General features: G+C 44.1%; 2 protein-coding genes across 2 annotated transcripts in view; both read right to left on the bottom strand.

The window, feature by feature from the left end:
• LOC144483839 (uncharacterized) overlaps positions 1–26128 on the bottom strand; it is a 259901-nt gene that overhangs the window by 45023 nt on the left and 188750 nt on the right. The window lies entirely within an intron of this gene.
• LOC144483802 (uncharacterized) overlaps positions 1–26128 on the bottom strand; it is a 186477-nt gene that overhangs the window by 112039 nt on the left and 48310 nt on the right. Inside the window, exons 4-6 of the mRNA XM_078202341.1 lie at positions 18120–18853; positions 6580–7131; positions 935–937 (exon numbers count right to left, since the gene is read on the bottom strand). Of these exons, the coding sequence (XP_078058467.1) occupies positions 935–937; positions 6580–7131; positions 18120–18853 (1289 nt within the window). The remainder of the gene's footprint in view (positions 1–934; positions 938–6579; positions 7132–18119; positions 18854–26128) is intronic.

Raw genomic sequence — 26128 nt, 5'->3', positions numbered from 1 at the left:
TTGGGGAAACAAAAGAGAAAAGAATATTCCATGGAAACGAGAATTGTCTGTTCTGACTTTCTATCCTGTGCTGACAATGATACTGACTCTGTCAATGTCTTTTACAAGGTCCACAAGGGAGATGAATTGCAGATGGGAAACTGAAACCAAACATCACATCAAGAGCTGATAGAGTCACTCAATTCATCAGAACCTGAATATCATCGACCTTTAAATGTGGAAGGAGAAATGTTTTTCTGTTTTGGCGGTGAGGAAAGATTTCAAACATCAGTGTGACTGGAAAAGCACCGAGGCACACACACACCCGAGTCAGAGTGTTCCAGTGAACTGACTGTGGAAAGAGCTTTAACCGGTTACACAGCCTGATTTTTAAAAAGTGTCATTATTCACAGCAGAGAGCCAAAGGATGAGAAGATCTTGGAGCAGAATTAGGCCATTGGGCCCATTGAGTCTGCTCCACTATTCACTGATCTGATATAATCCTGAACTCCACTTTCCAGCCTTATCCCCATGACCCTTGATTCCCTTACTGAGAAATAATACACAAGTTCTTTATGTGGACAAGGCTTGAACAGATTGTTTAACCTAGAGAGACGCAAGGACACCCACACCATGGAGAAACCATGGAAATGTGGGGACTGTGGGAAGGGATTCAGTTACCCATCGCTGCTGGAAATACATCGCCGCAGTCACACTGGGGAGAGACCATTCACCTGCTCCGTGTGCGGGAAGGGATTCATTCAGTCATCCCACCTGCTGACCCACCAGCAAGCTCACATTGAAGAGAGGCTTTTTAACCACTCTGACAGCGATAACAACTCTAAAAGCTCTGAGGACCTGGTCAAGCACCAGATTGTTCACATTGCAAGACAGTTCAGTTGCTCTCATTGTGGGAAGCTGTTTAAACGATCACAGAACCTCATTGAACACGAACGCACTCACACTGGGGAGAGGCCATTCATCTGCTGTGTGTGTGGGAAGGAATTCACACGATCATCCCACCTCGCTACACACCGACTGGTTCACACTGATAACAGACCTTTCAAATGTACTGAATGTGAGAAGAGTTATAAAACCACAAGTGATCTGCTGATACACCAGCGAGTTCACAATGGGGAGAGGCCATTCAGATGTACAGTGTGTGGGAAGGGATTCACTCTTTTATCCAGCCTCCAGAAACACCAGCGAGTTCACACTGGGGAGAGGTAATTCGCCTGCTCCTTGTGTGGAAAAGGATTCATTTATTTAACCAGCCTCAGATCACACCAACTTGTTCACTCAGATAAGAAACCTTTCAAATGTTCTGAATGTGAGAAGAGCTTTAAGACCTCAAGTGTTCTGCTGAGGCACCAACAAGTTCACTCCGGGGAGAGACCATTCACCTGCTCTGACTGTGGAAAGGGATTCACTCGTTCATCCAACCTGCAAACACACCAGCACATTCACACCGGGGAGAAACCGTTCACTTGCTCTGAGTGTGGGAAGGGATTTTCTCACTCACCCCACCTGCTGAGACACCAACAAACTCACAATGGAGAGAGACCGTTCACCTTCTCTGAGTGTGAGATGGGATTCACTCAGTCAACCCATCTTCTAACACACCAGCAAATTGACAAGTGTCTGGAGGAATTGGATTCTGCTGTTATTCACATCCAGGACTGAACAGTCTTCATTCTGACAGTTGGGGTGTGTTTTTGCTGATGTTAGTGATTACTATAACTGGGCTGGGGTTTATTACTCTGGATAAATGTCAAATTAACTAATATTGTTTAAGACACAAAGCTGAGACCTTCATTTCTCCAGGATAAGAAAATATTAATCAATGTCTTGTTACCAATTGCTGCATTTTTGTGGCCTTTTCTCCTTCCTAGTTCTAGATTATTTCAGTTTTCATACCTTGTTACTCTCCTGGACAAGTCCCAGCTCCCCATACCTTCCAGAGTGTCTTTCCTGGCCTTGGAATCCATGGAAGGCATCAGTAACACATCCACGATCACCAAACACAAATCACAGTTGTTTGCACTGATCCACTTCTTTCCCCAGTCATTCAGGATGGTGATATTTGTGGAGCTTTCTCTCTCTGTGATTTGTTTAATTGTCCCCCACCATTCACGACTGGATGTGGGGGGACTGCAGCTTTGATCTGATCCGTTGTTTGTGGGATCGCTTGGCCCTGCCTGGAACATGCTGCCTCCACTGTTCAGCGTGCTTATAGTCCCATGTTACAGAGTAACCAGGTTGGAATCTCAGTTTTAGGGTGCCTAGTGCTGCTCCTGACTTGTTCTCCTACACTCCATGTTGAACTAGGGGAGGTGATGACTTGGTGGTATTATTGCTGAACTATTAATCCAGAAACTTCTCTCATGATTTGGGGACCGGGTTTCGAATCCTGCCACATCAGTTGGTGGAATTTGAATTCAATGAAAAAAATCTGGAATTAAGAATTTACTGATGACCATGAAACCATTGTTGATTATTGTAAAAAACCCATCTGGTTCACTAATGCCCTCAGGGAAGGAAATCTGCTCTCCTTACCCAGTCTGGCCTACATGTGACTCCCTCTGAAATGGCCCCGCAAGTCACTCAGTTCAAGGGCAACAAGGCTGGGCCATAAATGCTGGCCATCCAGCAATGCCCATTTCCCACAAATGAATAAAAAAGAATTTCAAGTTGAGGACTCCCAGGATGACTCACTTGCACTGTACACCTCTGTACTGCTCCCTCTACTCAGGTCTGAACTGCTGGGAGGACAGGATATTCTGGCAGGAAGGATAAAAGGGAAGCAGATTATCTAAATGGTGAGAGATTGTAGAGCTCTGAGATGCAGAGGGATCTGAGTGTTCTGGAGATTGAATAAACTGGGATTGTTCTCCCTGGAAAGATGGAGGCTGAGACGCGACCTGATAGACGTTTATAAAATTATGAGGGGTGTGGATAGGGTGAAGAGTTGGGAGCTTTTTCCCAGGGCAGAAATGACAATTACAAGGCGGCACAAGTTCAAGATAAGGGGGAAAGGTTCAGTGGAGATGTGCGGGGGAAGGTTTTTTACACAGAGGGTGGTGGGGGCCTGGAATGCACTGCCAAGTGAGGTGGTTGAGGCAGATACATTAGCGACATTTAAGACTTATCTTGATAGACACATGAACAGACGGGAATAGAGGGATATAAGTGGTTGGTCTCGAGAGGACAATGTGATCAGCGTAGACCGAAGGGCCTGTTCCTGTGCTGTTCTTTGCATGAATCACAAAAAGCTCGTAAGCAGGAAAAGCAAGTAATTAGGAAAGCTATCATTTGTGAGGGGAATTGATTACATAAATATGGAGGTTATGCTTCAGTTATCCAGAGCACCAGTGAGACCACATCTGGAGTACAGTGTACAGTATTGGTCATCTTGTTTAAGCAAGGATGTAAATACATTGGAAGCAGTCGATTGACCAGACTAATGCCAGAAATGTGTGGATTATGGGTAAAGCTTGGACAGGCTAGGTTTGTGTCTGCTGGAGTTTAGAAGAGTAAGATAAATTTGATCGAAACATAGAAGATCCTGAAGGGTCTTGACAGGTTGATGTGGAAAGGATGTTTCCTCTTCTGTGAGAATCTCGAGCGAGAGGTCCCTGTTTAAAAATAAGGGTTCGCACATTTAAAACGGAGATGAGGTGAAATATTTTCTTTCAGAGGGTCGTGAACCTCTGGAACACTTCTGAAAAGGCGGTGGAAGCAAAATCTTTGAATATTTTTAAGGCAGATGTAGATAGATTCTTGGCAAGCAAGTGGATGATAGATTGGGGGCAGGCAGGATGCAGATTTAAGGTTACTATCAGATCAACCCTGATCTGATTAAATGGTGGAGCAGACTCAAGGGGCCAAATAGCCGAATCCTGCTCCTTGTTCCTGTGAGACATTGGCAGTAAGATATGATTCAAAGTATGACTGTGTCAGCCTGTTGCTTGACTGGACTGTTCGACTGTAGGAATAGTCATATTTAATAGTTTGTAGCTTAGTTATGTGTAATGATCAAGTAATTGAAGCTTATTAATCAATTAACCTGATGTGCTATTCTGCTGAATTATAATATATTAGTATCATGTAACTGGCTTTGTCTGTAACTGCATTCTCATTTGACAAGTGAAATACATCACATGACCCTAGGCCGGTGTAAAGCTTCACTTTTATACTTTAATTACAGAGTCCTGTGGATCCCATCAACTCTGGATGAGCTGAGGTCTGGAACTGTTAACTCCTCAGCCATTGATAATAACAGTTATACTTGAGTTAGAGGCCATATTGTGTGAAGAAACCAGCTGTGAAGTTTCAAACCTTCAGCACTGTATCGTAAATTAATGTATCCTTTTAACTTGTAATATCTTAAAAGAAGCAGTCACTTTCCTTCAGACTTTATAACTATCTTTGATTTGAAAAATTAAAGATTTTAGTTCTCCAATCAGTTTTCATAGCGTAGTGGTTATTCTGACTAATTAGTTTTGAACATTTATCAATTGAATGTATTATGCTGTATTTATATGTGTTTCCTGCTATCTCACCTTTTACACACTGATTTGATGCCACTTTCTTTGGATTTCAGATCTGAAGTAACTTTGTAATTTCTGTATTAGTTTAAGGCTGTGTGTCATTTTGTGTCCTTTGAATTAACTGTGTTCCAAGATCTGGCAACCACTACAAAAACCAGCAAGCACTTTCTTTAACCAAAATATACTGAGAGTCACTGCCCCAATGAGAACTCTACAGGATTTCTACACATCAATTAGACATTTGAGACAATGAGCCCAAATGTTAACCATTGGGATTTGACACCATAAACTTGTTTTTCTCAATTAAGTGACAAAGAAGATATCTTTAGGCCTCCATTATCTCAGTACGAAGCCATAAAATTTAATAAAATGACAGGAAAGGTTATAGCGTGAGGCAGACTCTGAAAGTAACTGATACATTAGAGGGCCAGTCGGGAGGTTGCAGGAAATGATCGGTAGATGACCATCACCATGAAGAAACCAATCAGAAACTGATTACACACCACCGACATCAATCAGGAACATCTTTCTTGTGTCCAACCAAATAAACAAAATCAGCTTAACTTCGGGACAACTCAAAAGGGGCAGCTCCCTAAAAGGAGGGGAACCGCCCGAAACAAAAACAAAGCGGAAAGGAAACTTAAAACATCAAATTAAAATGTGATTAAAGGGGTCAATAATACACCCCAGTCCCTGCAGTGCCCAGCGGGCATGGAAGGCTTCAGTGGTGCCTTCGGACACTGCATGCTCCCTTTCCAGGGACACCTGGCCACGAATATAGCTGCGGTAGAGGGGGCAGACAGTCAGGTTGAAGACCCCTTCGATCGCCCTCTGCCTGGACCTGTAGATGGAATTAAATCAATCAGAGACTGATCATGTGAACCAGAGTTCAGGAACGCCATTGATCATGTACAAGGGGCTGTGTCCAGAAAAAGTTAATAAGTATCAGCTTTCAGCTGCCCGGTTCACAGCTCAGAGAAGCTGAGAAGGAAGAAGATAGACAACAATCTATCTGTATTATGTCACCCAGTGGCGGCATGTAGATGAGAAACAGGAGGGGCAAAGGATAAACACTTGGGGGACACCTAGTTCAGGGGCTTTGGAGAGGAAAGAGAGGTTGGAGATGGGGTAGCAGTTGGCAAAGACTGTAGGATTGAGTGTTTTTTTAGGATTGGTGATGACAGTGGATTTGAAAGTGAGAGGGACAGTGTGAGAGAAAAGAGAACCGTCAACAATATCACCCAATGTGGGGAAGTTGGAATCATGCAGTTTAGTGAGAGTAGGATTGATGGAGCACAAGGTAGGTCTCATGGACAAGATGCAGAGGGCATGAAGGGAGATAGGAGAGAAACTGGAGAAAGCTGTAGGTTCTGGGCTTGGGCAAGACGGAACTTTAGACATAGTTTGTCCCGGTGAGCTTGTGGAAGGGAGGGAAGCAGAAGAGGCAGCTGATCAGATTGTCCCAATCTTACAAAGAAGCTCCATGAGCTCCTCACACTTGTTGGGAGGTGAGGATGGAAGAGACAGGGGAGCGGGGGAACCCTTCAAAAGGAAATAACATATGTTCAAGATGTTAAAAGATTAAACACTGTTAACACAAAGCTAATTTATTTAAATTACTTGTGAATTTGCTGGTGTCTCAGAAGATTGGATGACTGAGTGAATCTCTTCCCACACTTGGGGCAGGTGAACGGCCTCTCCCTGGTGTGAACTCGCTGGTGTGTCAGCAGGGAGGATGACTGAGTGAATCCCTTCCCACACTGGGAGCAGGTGAATGGTTTCTCCCCAGTGTGAACTCGCTGATGTACAGTGAGATCAGATGATGTCTTGAACCCAGCGTCACAGTGAGAGCACCTGAATGGTTTCTCGTCAGTGTGAACACGTTGATGGCGCATCAGTTCCCCAGAACTTTTAAAGCACTTCTCACAGTCTGGGCATTTAAAAGGTCTCTCCTCAGTGTGAACTCGTTGATGGTGGAGCAGTTGCCGGGAACTTTTGTAGCACTTCCTGCAGTCTGGACATTGAAATGGTCTCTTGTCATTGTGAACACTCTGGTGATTCAGCAGAGTGGATAATTGAGTGAATCCCTTTCCACACTCAGAACAGGTGAAAGGTCTCTCCCCAGTGTGAATTCGCTGGTGGGTCCGCAGGTTAGATGACCGACTGAACCCATTCCCACACACTGAGCAGGTGAATGGCCTCTCCCCGGTGTGAATTCGCTGGTGCTCAGTGAGTTGAGATGATTGTTTGAACCCAGTCCCACAATGAGAGCATCTGAATGGCCTCTCGTCACTGTGAGCACGTTGATGGAGTATCAGGTCCCGGGAACTTTTATAGCACTTCCCACAGTCTGGACATTTGAATGGTCTCTCGTCAGTGTGAACTCGCTGGTGCGCCATCAAGTCAGAGGACCGAGCAAATCCTTTCCCACACTCTGAGCAAGTGAAAGGTCTCTTTCCAGTGTGAACTCGCTGGTGTCTCAACAGGTTGCCTGACTGAGCGAATCCCTTCCCACAGTCGGAGCAATTGAAAGGTCTCTCTCCAGTGTGAACTCGCTGGTGTTGCAGCAGGCTGGATGAGCGAGAGAATCCCTTCCCACACTTGGAGCAAGTGAATGACCTCTCCCCAGTGTGTCTGGGCTGATGAGTTTCCAGTTCACATGGAGATCTGAATCCCTCCCCACATTCCCACTGTTTTTCCCCACTGTGAACAGTGCCTTTTCCTTCCATGTTCAAAATTCACAAATATTCAGCTTACAGTAAATTGGGTGACTCCATCTGATCCTGATGGGATGTTTGGTTTGAGTTTTCTGATTGGAAATCCTCCACTTCAGATAATCTAAAATTGATTTTAAACAGAAAAAAGGGGATGAGAAAGAACTCACAAAGGCAGGTTGTGAAATTGAGCTGAATTAACCTGATAAATTGTGGGGCTGGCACAAGGGAAAAGTGACCATGAAACCTGTTTGATCCTTTGTCAGAAGTGAAATGGTCAGTACTGTCCTTCAGGGAAGAAAGCCAGCCTCTGGTCTGAGTCTACACAAGGTTCTGGCCTCTGCAAGAACACAAGAAATAGGAGCAGGAATAGGCCATTCAGCCTGTCGAGGCTGCTCTGCCTTTCAACCACATGTCATCATCATATTGAATGATGTAGCACCCTGGGCCAGAGAAATCTACGTTACAAGAGAGACAGAGAGAAAAACAGAGAGAAAGTAGCAAGAGACAGGGGCAAATGGGAGGCATTCTATAGACCTAGAACTGAACCACAATCTCCTAAGCCCTCAACCTCCACCACCTGGATGGACCTGGAGTATAAATGTTGGGGTCTGATGTTGCAGATGTATAGAACGTTGGTTCGGCCGCATTTGGAATACTGCACCCAGTTCTGGTCGCCACACTACCAGAAGGATGTGGAGGCTTTAGAGAGAGTGCAGAGGAGGTTTACCAGGATGTTACCTGGTATGGAAGGGCTTAGTTATGAGGAGAGATTGGGTAAACTGGGGTTGTTCTCACTGGAAAGACAGAGGATGAGGGGTGACCTAATAGAGGTGTATAAAATTATGAAAGGCATAGATAGGGTGAACGGTGGGAAGCTTTTTCCCAGGTCGGTGGTGACGTTCACGAGGGGTCATAGATTCAAGGTGAGGGGGGCGAGGTTTAACACGGATATCAGAAGGACGTATTTTACACAGAGAGTGGTGGGGGCCTGGAATGCGCTGCCGGGCAAGGTGGTGGAGGCGGACACACTGGGAACGTTTAAGACTTATCTAGATAGCCACATGAACAGAGTGGGAATGGAGGGATACAAAAGAATGGTTGAGTTTGGACCAGGGAGCGGCGTGGGTTTGGAGGGCCGAAGGGCCTGTTCCTATGCTGTATTGTTCTTTGTTCTTTGACCAGGGCAGCAAGAGTATGTGGACACCATCACCTGCAAGTTCCCCTCCAAGCTACATAGCATCCGAACTTGTCTGACATCCAAGGCTGGATGAGCAGAAATGTCCCCCATTTAAATACTAAAGTTAAAGCTAAAGTTTATTTATTAGTCACAAGTAAGGCTTTCATTAACACTACAATGAAGTTACTGTGAAAGTCCCCTAGTCGCCACACTCCGGCACCTGTTCGGATCAATGCAGCTAACCAGCATGTCTTTCAGACTGTGGGAGGAAACCGGAGCACTCGGAGGAAACCCACACGGCCATGGGGAGAACATGCAAGCTCCACGCAGACAGTGACCCAAGCTGGGAATCGAACCCGGGTCCCTGACGCTGTGAGGTGGCAGTGCTAACCACTGTGGCACCCATGGCACATATATTGACAAATGCTGATCTACAAACAAATGCTCACTGATCTCCAATGCTTCATTTTAAGATGCACCAAGATTGTAAATTTCTTATCCTTGTTTTCCTCCATGGTTGCAATCATCCCAATCTCTGTAATCTCCTCCAGGCCCACACCCTCCGAGATCTCAGCACTCATCTAATTTTGAGCATTCCCGATTTTAATCGTTCCAACATTACTGATTTTGCCTATTTCAGAAGCTCTGGAATTCCCTCCTTAAACCTCTCTGATTCAGCACCTCACTTTTCTCAGTTAAGATTCTCCTTAAAACCTAATATCTCGTCATGTGACTCAAAGTCAATTGTTATTTCATAACATTTCTCTGAAATGTCTTCAAAAGTTTAATTCTATTCATGCACAATATAAATACAAATAATGGTGACTGCCCTGGATATATATCATTGTTCTGCCTCATCAGTAAGAAACTGGAGTGACAGAGTGAAACAGGCTGATAGAGATTCTCACTTGGAGATAATCAAAATTGTTGCCCCCAACAAAGGTGGCGGCGATGCGCACATTCTGCTGCTCCTGCCCCGAACAAAGATGGGGCCGCGCATGCGCTCTGCTGCTAATGCCTGGATAAAGATAGCGGCCGCTGAACCCAGCTCTGTGAGAAAGCTGCGGCCCCTGCTGCAGGGAGGGGGCAACGGTTCACGGGAAACGGTGGGATATTTTTCCGCGTTTGTGTAACGTGTTTACGGAACGTATCCAGTCACTCACCTGATCCGTGGTTCCCTTCGTCTCGCCATTCTCTCCGTTACGGATGGCAGATCCAAGGAACAAAATCTTGTCGCCGTCGCCATTAACTGGACTGCGCATGCTTCACTCACAGCCAAGCCCCGCCCCCTCATTCACTGATTGGTTGGAGGATCAGCTGCTCCCAATCGGTCCTCCAACCCCGCCCTCTCTCCCTATTGGTCCCAAGCTGCTGTCAATCACTCCCCGGGCATTGTGAGGTACCCGGGAGAGGTCAATGTCGGGGGGCGTGGGCGTGTTTAGTGCAATCTGGATTCTCAGCATTGGGTTGGGGGTGGGGACCTGACTGAAGTTTACCAATTCTGAGGGACATTTTTTGCAGGAAACCTTTCCTCTTGTTAGAGGGGTCAATAACCAGGCGGTTTGGCTCCTCTAAGGAAATCTCCACGCAGTCAGTTCTGGACACAAGGTCTGTTACTCCAGAATCTTAAAATCCCTACAGTGCAGAAGGAGGCCATTTGGCCCATCGAGTCTGCACCCAGGCTCCATCCCCACAACCCCATGCATTCACCTTGCTAGCCCCCCGTCCCTCCCGCCCCGCCCAACACCAAAGGGCAATTTAGCATGGCCAATCCATCTCTGTGGACATCATTCTATACCAAATTTGTTAAAAGCATACAGAAATAATTATCCATAACTTTATTTGGATTTCAGCCCAGGGAGGAGGGAGTGTGTGTGGGATGGGCATTTACAGGTTTGGGGGAACAACAGACAGAAACATGTTCCAGAGAAGCTAAAAAGAAAAAAGAGGCATACATGAGGTCCAGGCAGCTAAAAACAGATGGAGCACTGGAGGAATACAGAGAAAGTAGAAAAGAACTCAAACAGGGAGTTAGAAGGGCAAAAAGGGGTCATGAAATGTCCTTGGCAGACAGGATTAAGGAGAATCCTAAGGCATTTTATACATACGTTAGGAACAAGAGGGTTGTTAGGGAAAGAATCAGACCTCTCAGGGACAAAGGAGGGGAATTATGCTTCGAACCAAAGGAAGTAGGTGAGATCCTAAATGAATACTTTGCATCAGTATTCACAAAGGAGAGGGACATGTTGACTGGTATGTCTCAGAGAGATGTGTTGACCCGTTAGAAAAAATCTCAATTACAAGGGAGGAAGTGTTAGGTTTTTTAGGAAACATTAAGACAGACAAATCCCCAGGGCCAGATGGCATCTGTCCTAGACTCGTCAGGGAGGCAAGAGATGAAATTGCTGGGCCTCTAACAGAAATCTTTGTCTCTTCACTGGACACAGGTGAGGTCCCAGAGGATTGGAGGATAGCAAATGTGGTCCTGTTATTTAAGAAGGGTAGCAAGAATAACCCGGGTAATTATAGGCCGGTGAGCTTGACGTCCGTGGTAGGGAAATTGTTGGAGAAGATTCTTAGAGATAGGATATATGCACATTTAGAACTGAATAATCTCATTAGTGATAGACAGCATGGTTTTGTATGAGGGAGGTCATGCCTCACAAATTTGGTTGAGTTTTTTGAGGAGGTGACAAAAATGATTGACAAGGGAAGGGCCTTGGATGTCATCTATATGGATTTTAGTACAGCGTTTGACAAGGTCCCTCATGGCAGGCTGATGCAAAAGGTTAAATCTCACAGGATAAAAGGTGAGCTAGCTAGATGGGTGGAGAACTGGCTTAGCCATAGAAGACAGAGGGTAGCAGTGGAGGGGTCTTTTTCCGGTTGGAGGTCTGTGACTAGTGGTGTTCCACAGGGCTCTGTACTGGGACCTCTGCTGTTTGTGATATATATAAATGATTTGGAGGAAGATGTAGCTGGTGTGATCAGTAAGTTTGCGGACGACACGAAGATTGCTGGAGTTGTGAATAGTGATGAACATTGTCAGAGAATACAGCAGGATATAGATAGGCTGGAACATTGGGCGGAGAAATGGCAGATGGAATTTAATCCAGGTAAATGCGAAGTGATGCATTTCAGTAGATCTAATGTAAGGGGGAGCTATACAATAAATGGCAGAACCATCAGGAGTATAGACACACAGAGGGACCTGGGTGTACAAGTCCACAGATCCATATAGGTGGCAGCACAGGTGGAGAGCGTGGTGAAGAAGGCATATGGCATGCTTGCCTTTATTGGATGGGGCATAGAATATAAAAGTTGGCATATGATGTTGCGGCTGTATAGAACGTTGGTTAGGCCACATTTGGAATACTGCGTCCAGTTCTGGTCGCCACACTACCAGAAGGACGTGGAGGCTTTGGAGAGAGTACAGAGAAGGTTTACCAGGATGTTGCCTGGTATGGAGGGTCTTAGCTATGAGAAGAGATTGGGTAAATTGGGGATGTTCCCCCTGGAAGGACGGAGGATGAGGGGTGACCTAATAGAGGTGTAAAAAATTATGAAGGGCATAGATAGGGTGAACAGTGGGAAGCTTTTTCCCAGGTTGGAGGTGACGAACACAAGGGGTCACGGGTTCAAGGTGAGGGGGGCAAGGTTCAACACAGATGTCGGGGGATGTATTTTACACAGAGGATGGTGGGGGCCTGGAATGCACTGCCAAGCAAGGTGATTGAGGCGGACACGCTGGGATCGTTTAAGACTTATCTAGATAGCCACATGAACAGACTGGGAATAGAGGGATACAAACGAATGGTCTAGTTGGGCACTTGAGCGACACAGGCTTGGAGGGCCGAAGGGCCTGTTCCTGTGCTGTATTGTTCTTTGTCTGTTCTGCATCTTAATACTGGACTGACACTGGTTACATTTTTAAATTCCTTTTACAGGATATTAAAAGGAGAACATTTGCAGACAGGAAATTCAAATCAAACATCACATCAAGATCTGATACCCTCATATTATTCATCAGGATCTGAATATCATCAGCCTTAGGATGGAGAAAAACTTCATTTTCCAGATTCAATCTGTGGAAAAACCTTCCAAACATCAGTGTGATTAGAAAAAGCACTGAGATATACACCTGGGTGTTGCAGTGAAGTGAGTTTTGACTAGTTTCACAACCTGAAAAAAAACATTGTTCCAGTGACAGCGGGGGACTCGATTGTAAACCTATTCTGTATGTGAACAGCGCTTCAACTGACTGTCCAACCTGGAGAGACACAAGAGCTCTGGCTGTATGGAGAAACCATGGAAATGTGAGGATTGTGGTAAAGGATTCAATTATCCATTCCATCTGGAAATCCACTGACACAGCCACATTGGAGAAATCGTGGAAATATGAAGACTGTGGTAAAGGGTTCTATTACCCATCCCTGCTGAGAAATCACCAACACATTCACACTGGGGAGAAGCCGTTCACCTGCTCTGTATGTGGGAAGGGATTCACTCAATTAGTACACCAGCAAGTTCACTCAGGAGAGACCATTCATCTGCTCCAAGTGTGGGAAAGGATTCACCAATTCATCCCACCTGCTGACACACCAACTTATTCACACTGAGGAGAAGACATTTATCTGCATTCACTGTGGAAAGAGGTTCAGGTCCTCAGCCAACCTCACTGTGCACCAGTGAATTCACACTAGGGAGAAGCTGTACACCTGCTCTGTGTGTGGGGAGGAATTTGCCCAGTTATCCAGCCTCCAGTACCACCAGGACGTTCACACTCAGGAGAGGCCATTCAACTGCAGTTCCTGTGGGAAGAATTTCAGATCTTCATCCAACCTCATTGAACACCAGCGAGGTCACACTGGGGAGAGGCCAGTTATCTGCTCTATATGTGGGAAGGGATTTGCAAAGTCTCCAACTTGATGATACACCAGTGAATTCATACCGGGGCTAGGCCATTTAGCTGCTGTGTGTGGGGGGAAGGGATTCACTGAGGCAGCTAAAGAGTGGAGACATCAGCGAGTTCACAAGTGAGTGAAGGGATTGGATTCTGCTGTTGTTATTGCTGCTGTTTATCACATTCAGGATTGATAATCTGACAATATCTGGTTTGATTTTGCTGATGTTAACAAACCCTATGGCTGGAGTTTAATATTCTGGAGATGTCACTGATTTTCGGGGCTGCAATGTCCCATTTTAAACGCACATTCTGTGACCTTTCTCCTAAATTCAGAAGTCAGGAACTGGTTTACAATAAAATTATAAACTTTTACTTCAATCCTAAATTGATACAAAATCCAGAGTCAATGTTTAAAAGGGTCCATTAATTAACATCTCCAATTAGAAAGTGTTGATTAATCCTTGCTGACAATTACTGATTTACACGTTCTTCACAGTGACACTCACATTCTGAAATGAAATTATCAAGGAAAATTGAACAAAATAGTGAAATATTTTACAGACACATCAATTAAAACTTTAACAATCAACATTGATATTGATGCAACTGGAAAGTCGCTGAGTTCAATAATTTCTGACACAGCAGCAGCAACATTTGGTAAAGGTGGAACACACAACAAACCAAAAGAGAAAATGCTGGAAAATGTCAGCAGGTCTGGCAGCATCTGTAAGGAGAGAAAAGAGCTGACATTTCAAGTCCAGATGACCCCACACACAACAAAGACTGGTTTGAGACCCATTCAGCAGAGATGACGTGTCATTGAAGCAAAAAGCAAAGCCTACTTGATGGTCCAACATAAACCCAACAGCTGGAACACTGTGTCACTTGAAAGTAGCCAGGAAAAATGTGTAAAAACAGTGCGATACTGTGCCAATAATCACTGGATCAGCTGATATCAAGAAATTCAAAAATTGACAATGCTGAAAAATCTCGGCAGGTCTGATAGCTTCTGTGGAGAGAGAATAGAGCCAACGTTTCCAGCCTGGATGACCCAGCGAGAAGAGAAATGAACAATTGGTATTGAATCTAAAATGCTGCCAGCTGCTGTGCTGAGAAAAGTGAAATATTCTAATTACTGAGTGAAAAATGTACTTGTACCATATTTTACATTTAGTCTTGCTGGAAGCTCAAGGGTTTGTATTGCTGATTCTGATCATTCGAGTAGCGACGATATGTAATCAAGAAATTAAAACAAGCTCATAGTTTAGGAATTACTGGGTTAATCAGAAATCATTTGTGAGAAGTGAATAAGGATGGGGAAATCAGGAAACAATTGCCACTTAATAAGTGTTAAATGTGTTGAATTTCTCAGACAGTGTAGACCGTTTATCCCAGCCAAAAACGTGTCTCTAGCACAGATCTGAAACAAGACAAACTTGATAGGGTGGGGTGATCATGGCCAAGACAAGCTTGATAGGGTGGGGTGATCATGGCCGATGTGTAAACTCACTACATAAAGGGTAAACAGGATGTTGCAGCAAGCAATGAACCACAAAGTGACTTAAGAGACTTCCAATGGGCTGACGAATGGCAGATGGAGTTTAATTTAGACAAATGTGAAGTGATGCATTTTGATAGGTCGAACCAGGGCAGGACTTACTCAGTTAATGGTAAGGCATTGGGGAGAGTTATAGAACAAAGAGATCTAGGCATACAGGTTCATAGCTCCTTGAATGTGGAGTCACAGGTGGACAGGATGGTGAAGAAGGCATTCGGCATGCTTGGTTTCATTGGTCAGAACATTGAATACAGGAGTTGAGACATCTTATTGAAGTTGTACAAGACATTGATAAAGCCATACTTGGAATACCGTGTACAGTTCTGGTCACCCTATTATAGAAAGGATATTATTAAACTAGGAAGAGTGCAGAAAAGATTTACTAGGATGCTCCTGGGACTTGATGGTTTGAGATATAAGGAGAGGCTGGATAGACTGGGACATTTTTCTCTGGAGCGTAGGAGGCTTTGGAGTGATCTTATAGAGGTCTATAAATAATGAGGGGCATAGATCAGCCAGATAGTCGATATTTTTTCCCAAAGGTAGGGGAGTCTAAAACTAGAATGCATAGGTTTAAGGTGAGAGAGGAGAGATACAAGAGGGTCCAGAGGGGCAATGTTTTCACACAGAGGGTGGTGAGCATCCGAAACAGGCTGCCAGAGTTAGTAGTAGAGGCGGGTTCAATTTTGTCTTTTAAAAAGCGGTTACATGGGTAAGATGGGTATAGAGGGATGTGGGCCAAATGTGGACAACTGGGACTGGCCTTGTGGTTAAAAAAAGGGGCGACATGAACAAGTTGGGCCAAAGGGCCTGTTTCCATGCTTCAACCTCTATGACTCGAATGGAAATAGCAGGGAATTCACTGAACATCTGTCCCTTGCAAATGATAATTAAATAAATGATTGACATAAACACCAACATTAGCCACCGCACCAGCACCCCCCCCCCCCCCCCCCGCCGCCACAGAAATAAGCTACATAAATGGAATTTTGTGTGGGGAAATCACTTCAAACAACAAAGAGCTTCTCAAAGTGGTTAAAGGTGACTGGGACAGGAGATCGGCATCCTTCTAATCCGGGATCAGTAAACCATTCCGAGGAGAATATCACCTCCAGACACGGAGATCAGTACTTTCTTCATTTGGGATCTTACCTATTACAGGTTGTATGTCTTTTATGTATCATATCTAAACTGTTGCTTCTTAATAACTGAGTGAAAAATCACCGGTGACTTCTATCCATTTTTTGGGTATTTCTGGTCATCTATAATCCCCAGACTGAAACCTTACACTTGTCCATGAGAGTAACTGAAATAATCCAGAGTAATGATGAGTTAGTTGTGGCTCAGTGGTTACATTCTTATCTCTGAGTCAGGAGGTTGAGGGTTCAAATCCACATCCAGAAACATCAGCATCAAATCCAGGCTGATATTCTGATGCAGTTCTGAGGGGGCACTGCACTGTCACAGGTCCCATCTTCCAGATGAGACCTTCAACCATGGCCCCATCTGCCCTGTTAGTTGGGTGTAAAACTTCCCAGGATGTTATTCTAAAGAGCAGAGAAGCTTATTGCTTAATATTTATCCCTCAACAATCATCACTGAACAGATTCTCTGCTCACAATCACATTTGTGTGTGGGATCTTGCTGTGCACAATTTGGGGACAGCATTTCCTACACTCAGGCATTGATTACACTTCAAAGAACTGCATTGGCTGTGAAGCACTTTGGGACATCCTGAAGTTGTGAAAGGTGCTATTATAAATATAAATCTTCCATTAAAAAATGAGAAAAGACCCAACAATGGAACAGTCAGTAACAGGACATCAATCAGTCTCCTCTTAGTGAAATCAAGGACTCCAACACTGAGCTTGTCACAAAGCTGATTTAATTATATACAGATTATTAAACTCCAGCCCAGTTCCAGGGATTATTAACGTCAACTGAGAAAAAAAACTCCAAATGTCAGAATGAACACAGTTGAGTCCCGGATGTGATTAAAGCAGAATCCAACCCCTGGAATCACTTGTTATCTCACTAGTGTGTCTGCAGGGTGAATGAGAATAAATTGCTTCTCTCTCACACTGCAGGTGAAAGGCCTCTCCAGTATCTGTGGGTTGGTGTCTCAGCAGATTACTATTTTCATATTAATTTACAGGATGTGGACATCTCTGTCCACATCCCATTCCGAGGAGATTATCACCTCCAGCGATCAGCGGAGATCAGTATTTCCTTCATCCGGGATCTTATCTATTACAGGTTGTATGTCTTTTATGTATCATATCTAAACTGTTGCTTCTTAATAACTGAGTGAAAAATCACCGATGACTTCTATCCATTTTTCAAACGCTCAGGCCAGCATTTATTGCCCCTTCCTCATTACTCTTGTGAAGGTGGTGGTGAGCTGCCTTCTTCAATCACTGCAATCCCTATGGTGCAGGTACACGGTGCTGTTAGGGAGGGAGCTTTTAAACCTCTTCTCACAGTCCAAGCATTTAAACAGTCTTTTCTCATTGTGAACAAGTTGATGTTCACTGAGATACAATGACTGAGTGAATCCCTTCCCACACATGGAGCAGGTAAACTGCCTCTGCTCAGTGTTGTGCTTGTGTTGCAGCAGATCCATTGCACTTTTAAATCTCGTCACAATCAGAACATCAAAACCATTTATTTTTCGGTCTGAACAAGTTGATGTGAAATAAAGCTGCTTAACTGATTGAATCCCTTGTCACACACGGAGCAGGTGAACATGCTCCCTCAGTGGGAGTGCACGGGTGCTTTAGCAGGCTGGATGACACTGAATCCCTTCCCACACTCAAATCAGAGGAATGGCCTCCCACCAGTGTGAACCCGCAGGTGTTCAGTGATTTGGGATGAAGTAGTGAATCAGTTCCCAGATGAAGAGCAGCTGAACAGCCCCTCTCAGTGTGAGTGGTTTGGTGTCTCTGCAGATTCCCTGCACTTTTAAAGCTCTTTCCACAGTCAGAGCATTTAAACGGTCTCTTATCAGTGTGAACAAGCTGATGGTTGCTGAGCTGTGATGACTGAGTGAATCCCTTCCCACACACAGAGCAAGCAAACGGCCTCTCCCCTGTGTGAAGAGGCTGGTGTTTCATCAGTTCATTTCTGCTTTTAAACCTCTTCCCACAGTCAGAACATTTACAGGGTCTCTCATCGGAGTGAACAATTTTGTGTCTTCTGAGGTAGGATAAACATGTGAATCCCTTGCCACAGAGGGAGCAGGTGAAAGGTTTCTCCCCAGTGTGAAGACTCTGGTGTTCACTGAGGTGAGATGTTGTAGTGAATCCCTTCCCACACTCAGCGCAGGTGAATGGTCTCTCTCCAGTGTGGATGCGCTGGTGTCTGAGAAGATGGGATGATTTAACAAATCCTTTCCCACAAAAGGAGCAAACAAACGGTCTCTCCCCAGTGTGAACACGCTTGTGTTCAGTGAGGGTGGAATACTGCCTGAAATGTTTCCCACACTGAGAGCAGCTGAATGGTCTCTCCCCAGTGTGAACACGCTTGTGTTCAGTGAGGTGGGAAGCACAAGTGAATCCCTTCCCACACATGGAGCAGGTGAAGGGTTTCTCCCCAGTGTGAACACGTAGGTGTTCAGTGAGGTGAGATACTTGCCTGAAGTTCTTCCCACATTGAGAGCAATTGAATGGTCTCTCGCCAGTGTGAACCCGTTGATGGTGAATTAAACCCTCAGAACTCTTAAAACTGTTCCCACAGTCAGAGCATTTAAACGGTCTGTCCTCAGTGTGAACTCGCTGGTGTGACACCAGGCTAAATGACTGAGCGAATCCTTTACCACACATACAGCAGATGAATGGTCTCTCCCCAGTGTGACTGCGTCGATGAATTTCCAGCTGAGATGGGGTTTTACAAACTTTTCCACAGTCTTCACATTTCCACTGTTTCTCCATGGTGCTGGTGTCTTTGTGTCTCTCCAGGCAGGATGATCTGTTAAATCCTCGTCCACACAGAACGCGTGTACGGTTTCACCTGACAGTAAATGGTGTGATGCTTTTCAGGCTGCGTAACTGGGTAAAGCTCTTTCCACAGTCAGTTCACTGGAACAGTCTCACTCCAGTGTGTGCATGTGTCTCGATGCTTCTCCAGTCACACTGATGTTTGAAATCTTTTCCCACAGGCAGAACAAACATTTTTCCTTCCACATTCAAAGGCTAATTGAGTTTAGGTGCTGATAAATCAAATGATTGTAAAATATTCGTATGAAATTTGATTTGAGTTTCCAGTCTGTAAATCTTCCCCTTCAAATATCCTGCAAAAGAAGAGAACAAAACTACTGTCAGTCCAGGATAGAAATTCTGAACAGACAATTCTAGTTTCTCTGGAACATTTTTTCCGCTTGTTCCCCCAAACCTGTAAATCCCCGTTCCACACACTCTCCCTCCTCCCTGGGCTGAAATCCAAACCCATCTCATCATCTCCAACATTCTTTTCCTCCATTCCCAGTTTTCTCCCTCCCTCTCTCTCCTCTGTCTGGATTCAGTTCTGATCAATGACATGTCATTGATGAAGACGAACATCTCGTCAAGACCATCCCCACACCCCCACTTCTTGCCTTCAAACAACCGCACAACCTCAAACAGACCATTGTCCGCAGCAAACTAACCAGCCTTCAGGAGAACAGTGACCACGACACCAGACAACCCTGCCACAGCAACCTCTGCAAGACGTGCCGGATCATCGACACGGATGCCATCGTCTCACGTGAGAACACCATCTACCTGATACACGGTACCTACTCTTGCAACTCGGCCAACATTGTCTACCTGATACGCTGCAGGAAAGGATGCCCCGAGGCATGGTACATTGGGGAAACCATGCAGACGCTACAACAACGGCTGAATGAACACCGCTCGACAATCACCAGGCAAGACCATACATTTCCTGTTGGGGAACACTTCAGCGGTCATGGGCATTCAGCCTCTGATCTTCGGGTAACCAAGGCGGCCTTCACGACACACGACAGCGCAGAGTCGCTGAGCAGAACTGAGAGCCAAGTTCCGCACACATGAGGGCGGCCTAAACCGGGATCTTGGGTTCATGTCACACTATCGGTAACCCCCACAGCTTGCCTCCTGGACTTGCAGAATCTCACTGGCTGTCCTGTCTGGAGACAATACTCATTTCATTAACCTGTGCCTAATGCTCCCTCCACTCACACTGTCTGTATCTTTAAGACCTGATTAGCTGTAAAGATTCGCATTCTAATCAGTATTCTGTAACTTGATTTTCTGTCTCTGTATGCCCTGTTTGAACATAGAACATAGAACATAGAACATTACAGCGCAGAACAGGCCCTTCGGCCCACGATGTTGCACCGACCAGTTAAAAAAAAAACTGTGACCCTCCAACCTAAACCAATTTCTTTTCGTCCATGAACCTATCTACGGATCTCTTAAACGCCCCCAAACTAGGCGCATTTACTACTGATGCTGGCAGGGCATTCCAATCCCTCACCACCCTCTGGGTAAAGAACCTACCCCTGACATCGGTTCTATAACTACCCCCCCTCAATTTAAAGCCATGCCCCCTCGTGCTGGATTTCTCCATCAGAGGAAAAAGGCTATCACTATCCACCCTATCTAAACCTCTAATCATCTTATATGTTTCAATAAGATCCCCTCTTAGCCGCCGCCTTTCCAGCGAAAACAATCCCAAATCCCTCAGCCTCTCCTCATAGGATCTCCCCTCCATACCAGGCAACATCCTGGTAAACCTCCTCTGCACCCTCTCCAAAGCCTCCACATCCTTCCTGTAATGTGGGGACCAGAACTGCACACAGTACTCCAAGTGCGGCCGCACCAGAGTTGTGTACAGTTGCAACATAACGCTACGACTCCTAAATTCAATCCCCCTACCAATAAACGCCAAGACACCATATGCCTTCTTAACAACCTTATCTACTTGATTCCCAACTTTCAGGGATCTATGCACACATACACCTAGATCCCTCTGCTCCTCCACACTATTCAAAGTCCTCCCGTTAGCCCTATACTCAACACATCTGTTATTCCTACCAAAGTGAATTACCTCACACTTCTCCGCATTAAACTCCATCCGCCACCTCTCGGCCCAACTTTGCAACCTGTCTAAGTCTTCCTGCAAACTACGACACCCTTCCTCACTGTCTACCACACCACCGACTTTGGTGTCATCAGCAAATTTGCTAATCCACCCAACTATACCCTCATCCAGATCATTAATAAATATTACAAACAGCAGTGGCCCCAAAACAGATCCCTGAGGTACACCACTTGTAACCGCACTCCATGATGAATATTTACTATCAACCACCACCCTCTGTTTCCTATCCGCTAGCCAATTCCTGATCCAATTTCCTAGATCACCCCCAATCCCATACATCTGCATTTTCTGCAGAAGCCTACCATGGTGAACCTTATCAAACGCCTTACTAAAATCCATATATACCACGTCCACTGCCTTGCCCCCATCCACCTCCTTGGTCACTTTCTCAAAAAACTCAATAAGGTTAGTAAGGCACGACCTACCTGCCACAAAACCATGCTGACTATCACCTATCAATTCATTACTCTCCAAATAACTATAAATCCTATCCCTTATAATTTTTTCCAACATCTTGCCGACAACAGAAGTGAGACTCACCGGTCTATAATTCCCGGGGAAGTCTCTGTTCCCCTTCTTAAACAATGGGACAACATTCGCTAACCTCCAATCTTCTGGTACTATACCAGAGGCCAACGACGACCTGAAGATCAGAGCCAGAGGCTCTGCAATCACTTCTCTTGCCTCCCAGAGAATCCTTGGATAAATCCCATCCGGACCAGGGGATTTATCTATTTTCAGACCCTCCAGAATATCCTGCACATCCTCCTTATCAACTGTAATACTGTCTATTCTACTCCCTTGCAACCCAGTGTCCTCCTCAGCTATATTCATGTCCCCTTGCGTGAACACCGAAGAGAAATATTGGTTCAATGCTTCACCAATCTCCTCCGGTTCCACACATAACTTCCCTCTGCCATCTATAACTGGCCCTAAACTTGCCCTAACCAACCTTCTGTTCTTGACATACCTATAGAACGCCTTAGGATTCTCTTTAACCCTATCCGCCAAAGTCTTCTCATGTCCCCTTTTAGCCCTTCTAAGCTCGCTCTTCAACTCCCTCTTAGCCAATCTAAAGCTTTCTAGTGCACTACCCGAGTGCTCACGTCTCATCCGAACATAAGCCTCCTTTTTCTTTTTAACCAACAAAGAAACTTTTTTGGTGCACCACGGTTCCCTAGCCCTACCAATTCCTCCTTGCCTGACAGGGACATACCTATCACAGACTCGCAGTAGCTGCTCCTTGAAAAAACTCCACATGTCGGACGTTCCCAGTCCCTGTAATCTCCTAGTCCAACCTATGTTTCCTAATTCTCTCCTAATAGCCTCATAATTACCCTTCCCCCAGCTAAAACCACTGGCCCGAGGTTCATGCCTATCCCTTTCCATCACTAAGGTGAACGTAACCGAATTGTGGTCACTATCACCAAAATGCACACCAACTTCCAAGTCTAGCACCTGGTCTGGCTCATTTCCCAGCACCAGATCCAATATAGCCTCACCTCTAGTTGGCCTGTCTACATACTGAGTCAAAAAACCTTCCTGCACGCTTTGAACAAAAACTGACCCCTCTAACGAGCTAGAGCTATAACAATTCCAGTCAATATTAGTCAAGTTAAAATCCCCCATAACAATTGCCCTTTTACTTTCACTCCTAAGCAGGATTGACTCCGCAATCCTTTCCTCAACCTCTCTAGAACTTTTAGGAGGTCTATAAAAGACTCCCAACAGGGTGACCTCTCCTCTCCTATTTCTAATCTCCGCCCATACTACCTCAACAGATAAGTCCTCATCAAACCTCCTCTCTGACACTGGAGCAAGCTGAGAGGGGTGATTGAAAAGCAGCAGTGCTGGTAAGAGATTAATTGGATTAATTGAATTGTTTATTTATTTAATTAGTCAGCTAGTGTGTGTATTTTTTTGGCCTTTACTTTAACAGCAGTTTTTCAAGTTTAAAGTGAAAACTAGAAGTGGGCAGCAAAGGAGTCTGGGAAGGGTTTTTATTTTAACTTTAAAAGTCAGTTACCTGGGAGGTTCCCCCTCATTGATCCACTGGAGCAAGCTGAGAGGGGTGATTGAAAAGCAGCAGTGCTGGTAAGAGATTAATTGGATTAATTGAATTGTTTATTTATTTAATTAGTCAGCTAGTGTGTGTATTTTTTTGGCCTTTACTTTAACAGCAGTTTTTCAAGTTTAAAGTGAAAACTAGAAGTGGGCAGCAAAGGAGTCTGGGAAGGGTTTTTATTTTAACTTTAAAAGTCAGTTACCTGGGAGGTTCCCCCTCATTGATCCACTGGAGCAAGCTGAGAGGGGTGATTGAAAAGCAGCAGTGCTGGTAAGAGATTAATTGGATTAATTGAATTGTTTATTTATTTAATTAGTCAGCTAGTGTGTGTATTTTTTTGGCCTTTACTTTAACAGCAGTTTTTCAAGTTTAAAGTGAAAACTAGAAGTGGGCAGCAAAGGAGTCTGGGAAGGGTTTTTATTTTAACTTTAAAAGTCAGTTACCTGGGAGGTTCCCCCTCATTGATCCACTGGAGCAAGCTGAGAGGGGTGATTGAAAAGCAGCAGTGCTGGTAAGAGATTAATTGGATTAATTGAATTGTTTATTTATTTAATTAGTCAGCTAGTGTGTGTATTTTTTTGGCCTTTACTTTAACAGCAGTTTTTCAAGTTTAAAGTGAAAACTAGAAGTGGGCAGCAAAGGAGTCTGGGAAGGGTTTTTATTTTAACTTTAAAAGTCAGTTACCTGGGAGGTTCCCCCTCATTGATCCACTGGAGCAAGCTGAGAGGGGTGATTGAAAAGCAGCAGTGCTGGTAAGAGATTAATTGGATTAATTGAATTGTTTATTTATTTAATTAGTCAGCTAGTGTGTGTATTTTTTTGGCCTTTACTTTAACAGCAGTTTTTCAAGTTTAAAGTGAAAACTAGAAGTGGGCAGCAAAGGAGTCTGGGAAGGGTTTTTATTTTAACTTTAAAAGTCAGTTACCTGGGAGGTTCCCCCTCATTGATCCACTGGAGCAAGCTGAGAGGGGTGATTGAAAAGCAGCAGTGCTGGTAAGAGATTAATTGGATTAATTGAATTGTTTATTTATTTAATTAGTCAGCTAGTGTGTGTATTTTTTTGGCCTTTACTTTAACAGCAGTTTTTCAAGTTTAAAGTGAAAACTAGAAGTGGGCAGCAAAGGAGTCTGGGAAGGGTTTTTATTTTAACTTTAAAAGTCAGTTACCTGGGAGGTTCCCCCTCATTGATCCACTGGAGCAAGCTGAGAGGGGTGATTGAAAAGCAGCAGTGCTGGTAAGAGATTAATTGGATTAATTGAATTGTTTATTTATTTAATTAGTCAGCTAGTGTGTGTATTTTTTTGGCCTTTACTTTAACAGCAGTTTTTCAAGTTTAAAGTGAAAACTAGAAGTGGGCAGCAAAGGAGTCTGGGAAGGGTTTTTATTTTAACTTTAAAAGTCAGTTACCTGGGAGGTTCCCCCTCATTGATCCACTGGAGCAAGCTGAGAGGGGTGATTGAAAAGCAGCAGTGCTGGTAAGAGATTAATTGGATTAATTGAATTGTTTATTTATTTAATTAGTCAGCTAGTGTGTGTATTTTTTTGGCCTTTACTTTAACAGCAGTTTTTCAAGTTTAAAGTGAAAACTAGAAGTGGGCAGCAAAGGAGTCTGGGAAGGGTTTTTATTTTAACTTTAAAAGTCAGTTACCTGGGAGGTTCCCCCTCATTGATCCACTGGAGCAAGCTGAGAGGGGTGATTGAAAAGCAGCAGTGCTGGTAAGAGATTAATTGGATTAATTGAATTGTTTATTTATTTAATTAGTCAGCTAGTGTGTGTATTTTTTTGGCCTTTACTTTAACAGCAGTTTTTCAAGTTTAAAGTGAAAACTAGAAGTGGGCAGCAAAGGAGTCTGGGAAGGGTTTTTATTTTAACTTTAAAAGTCAGTTACCTGGGAGGTTCCCCCTCATTGATCCACTGGAGCAAGCTGAGAGGGGTGATTGAAAAGCAGCAGTGCTGGTAAGAGATTAATTGGATTAATTGAATTGTTTATTTATTTAATTAGTCAGCTAGTGTGTGTATTTTTTTGGCCTTTACTTTAACAGCAGTTTTTCAAGTTTAAAGTGAAAACTAGAAGTGGGCAGCAAAGGAGTCTGGGAAGGGTTTTTATTTTAACTTTAAAAGTCAGTTACCTGGGAGGTTCCCCCTCATTGATCCACTGGAGCAAGCTGAGAGGGGTGATTGAAAAGCAGCAGTGCTGGTAAGAGATTAATTGGATTAATTGAATTGTTTATTTATTTAATTAGTCAGCTAGTGTGTGTATTTTTTTGGCCTTTACTTTAACAGCAGTTTTTCAAGTTTAAAGTGAAAACTAGAAGTGGGCAGCAAAGGAGTCTGGGAAGGGTTTTTATTTTAACTTTAAAAGTCAGTTACCTGGGAGGTTCCCCCTCATTGATCCACTGGAGCAAGCTGAGAGGGGTGATTGAAAAGCAGCAGTGCTGGTAAGAGATTAATTGGATTAATTGAATTGTTTATTTATTTAATTAGTCAGCTAGTGTGTGTATTTTTTTGGCCTTTACTTTAACAGCAGTTTTTCAAGTTTAAAGTGAAAACTAGAAGTGGGCAGCAAAGGAGTCTGGGAAGGGTTTTTATTTTAACTTTAAAAGTCAGTTACCTGGGAGGTTCCCCCTCATTGATCCACTGGAGCAAGCTGAGAGGGGTGATTGAAAAGCAGCAGTGCTGGTAAGAGATTAATTGGATTAATTGAATTGTTTATTTATTTAATTAGTCAGCTAGTGTGTGTATTTTTTTGGCCTTTACTTTAACAGCAGTTTTTCAAGTTTAAAGTGAAAACTAGAAGTGGGCAGCAAAGGAGTCTGGGAAGGGTTTTTATTTTAACTTTAAAAGTCAGTTACCTGGGAGGTTCCCCCTCATTGATCCACTGGAGCAAGCTGAGAGGGGTGATTGAAAAGCAGCAGTGCTGGTAAGAGATTAATTGGATTAATTGAATTGTTTATTTATTTAATTAGTCAGCTAGTGTGTGTATTTTTTTGGCCTTTACTTTAACAGCAGTTTTTCAAGTTTAAAGTGAAAACTAGAAGTGGGCAGCAAAGGAGTC

Source organism: Mustelus asterias, unplaced genomic scaffold (assembly GCF_964213995.1).
Source record: "Mustelus asterias unplaced genomic scaffold, sMusAst1.hap1.1 HAP1_SCAFFOLD_79, whole genome shotgun sequence".
NCBI lineage: Eukaryota > Metazoa > Chordata > Chondrichthyes > Carcharhiniformes > Triakidae > Mustelus > Mustelus asterias.
Note: the sequence above shows the minus strand (reverse complement) of the source record. Positions and strands in the feature narration are given on the sequence as shown.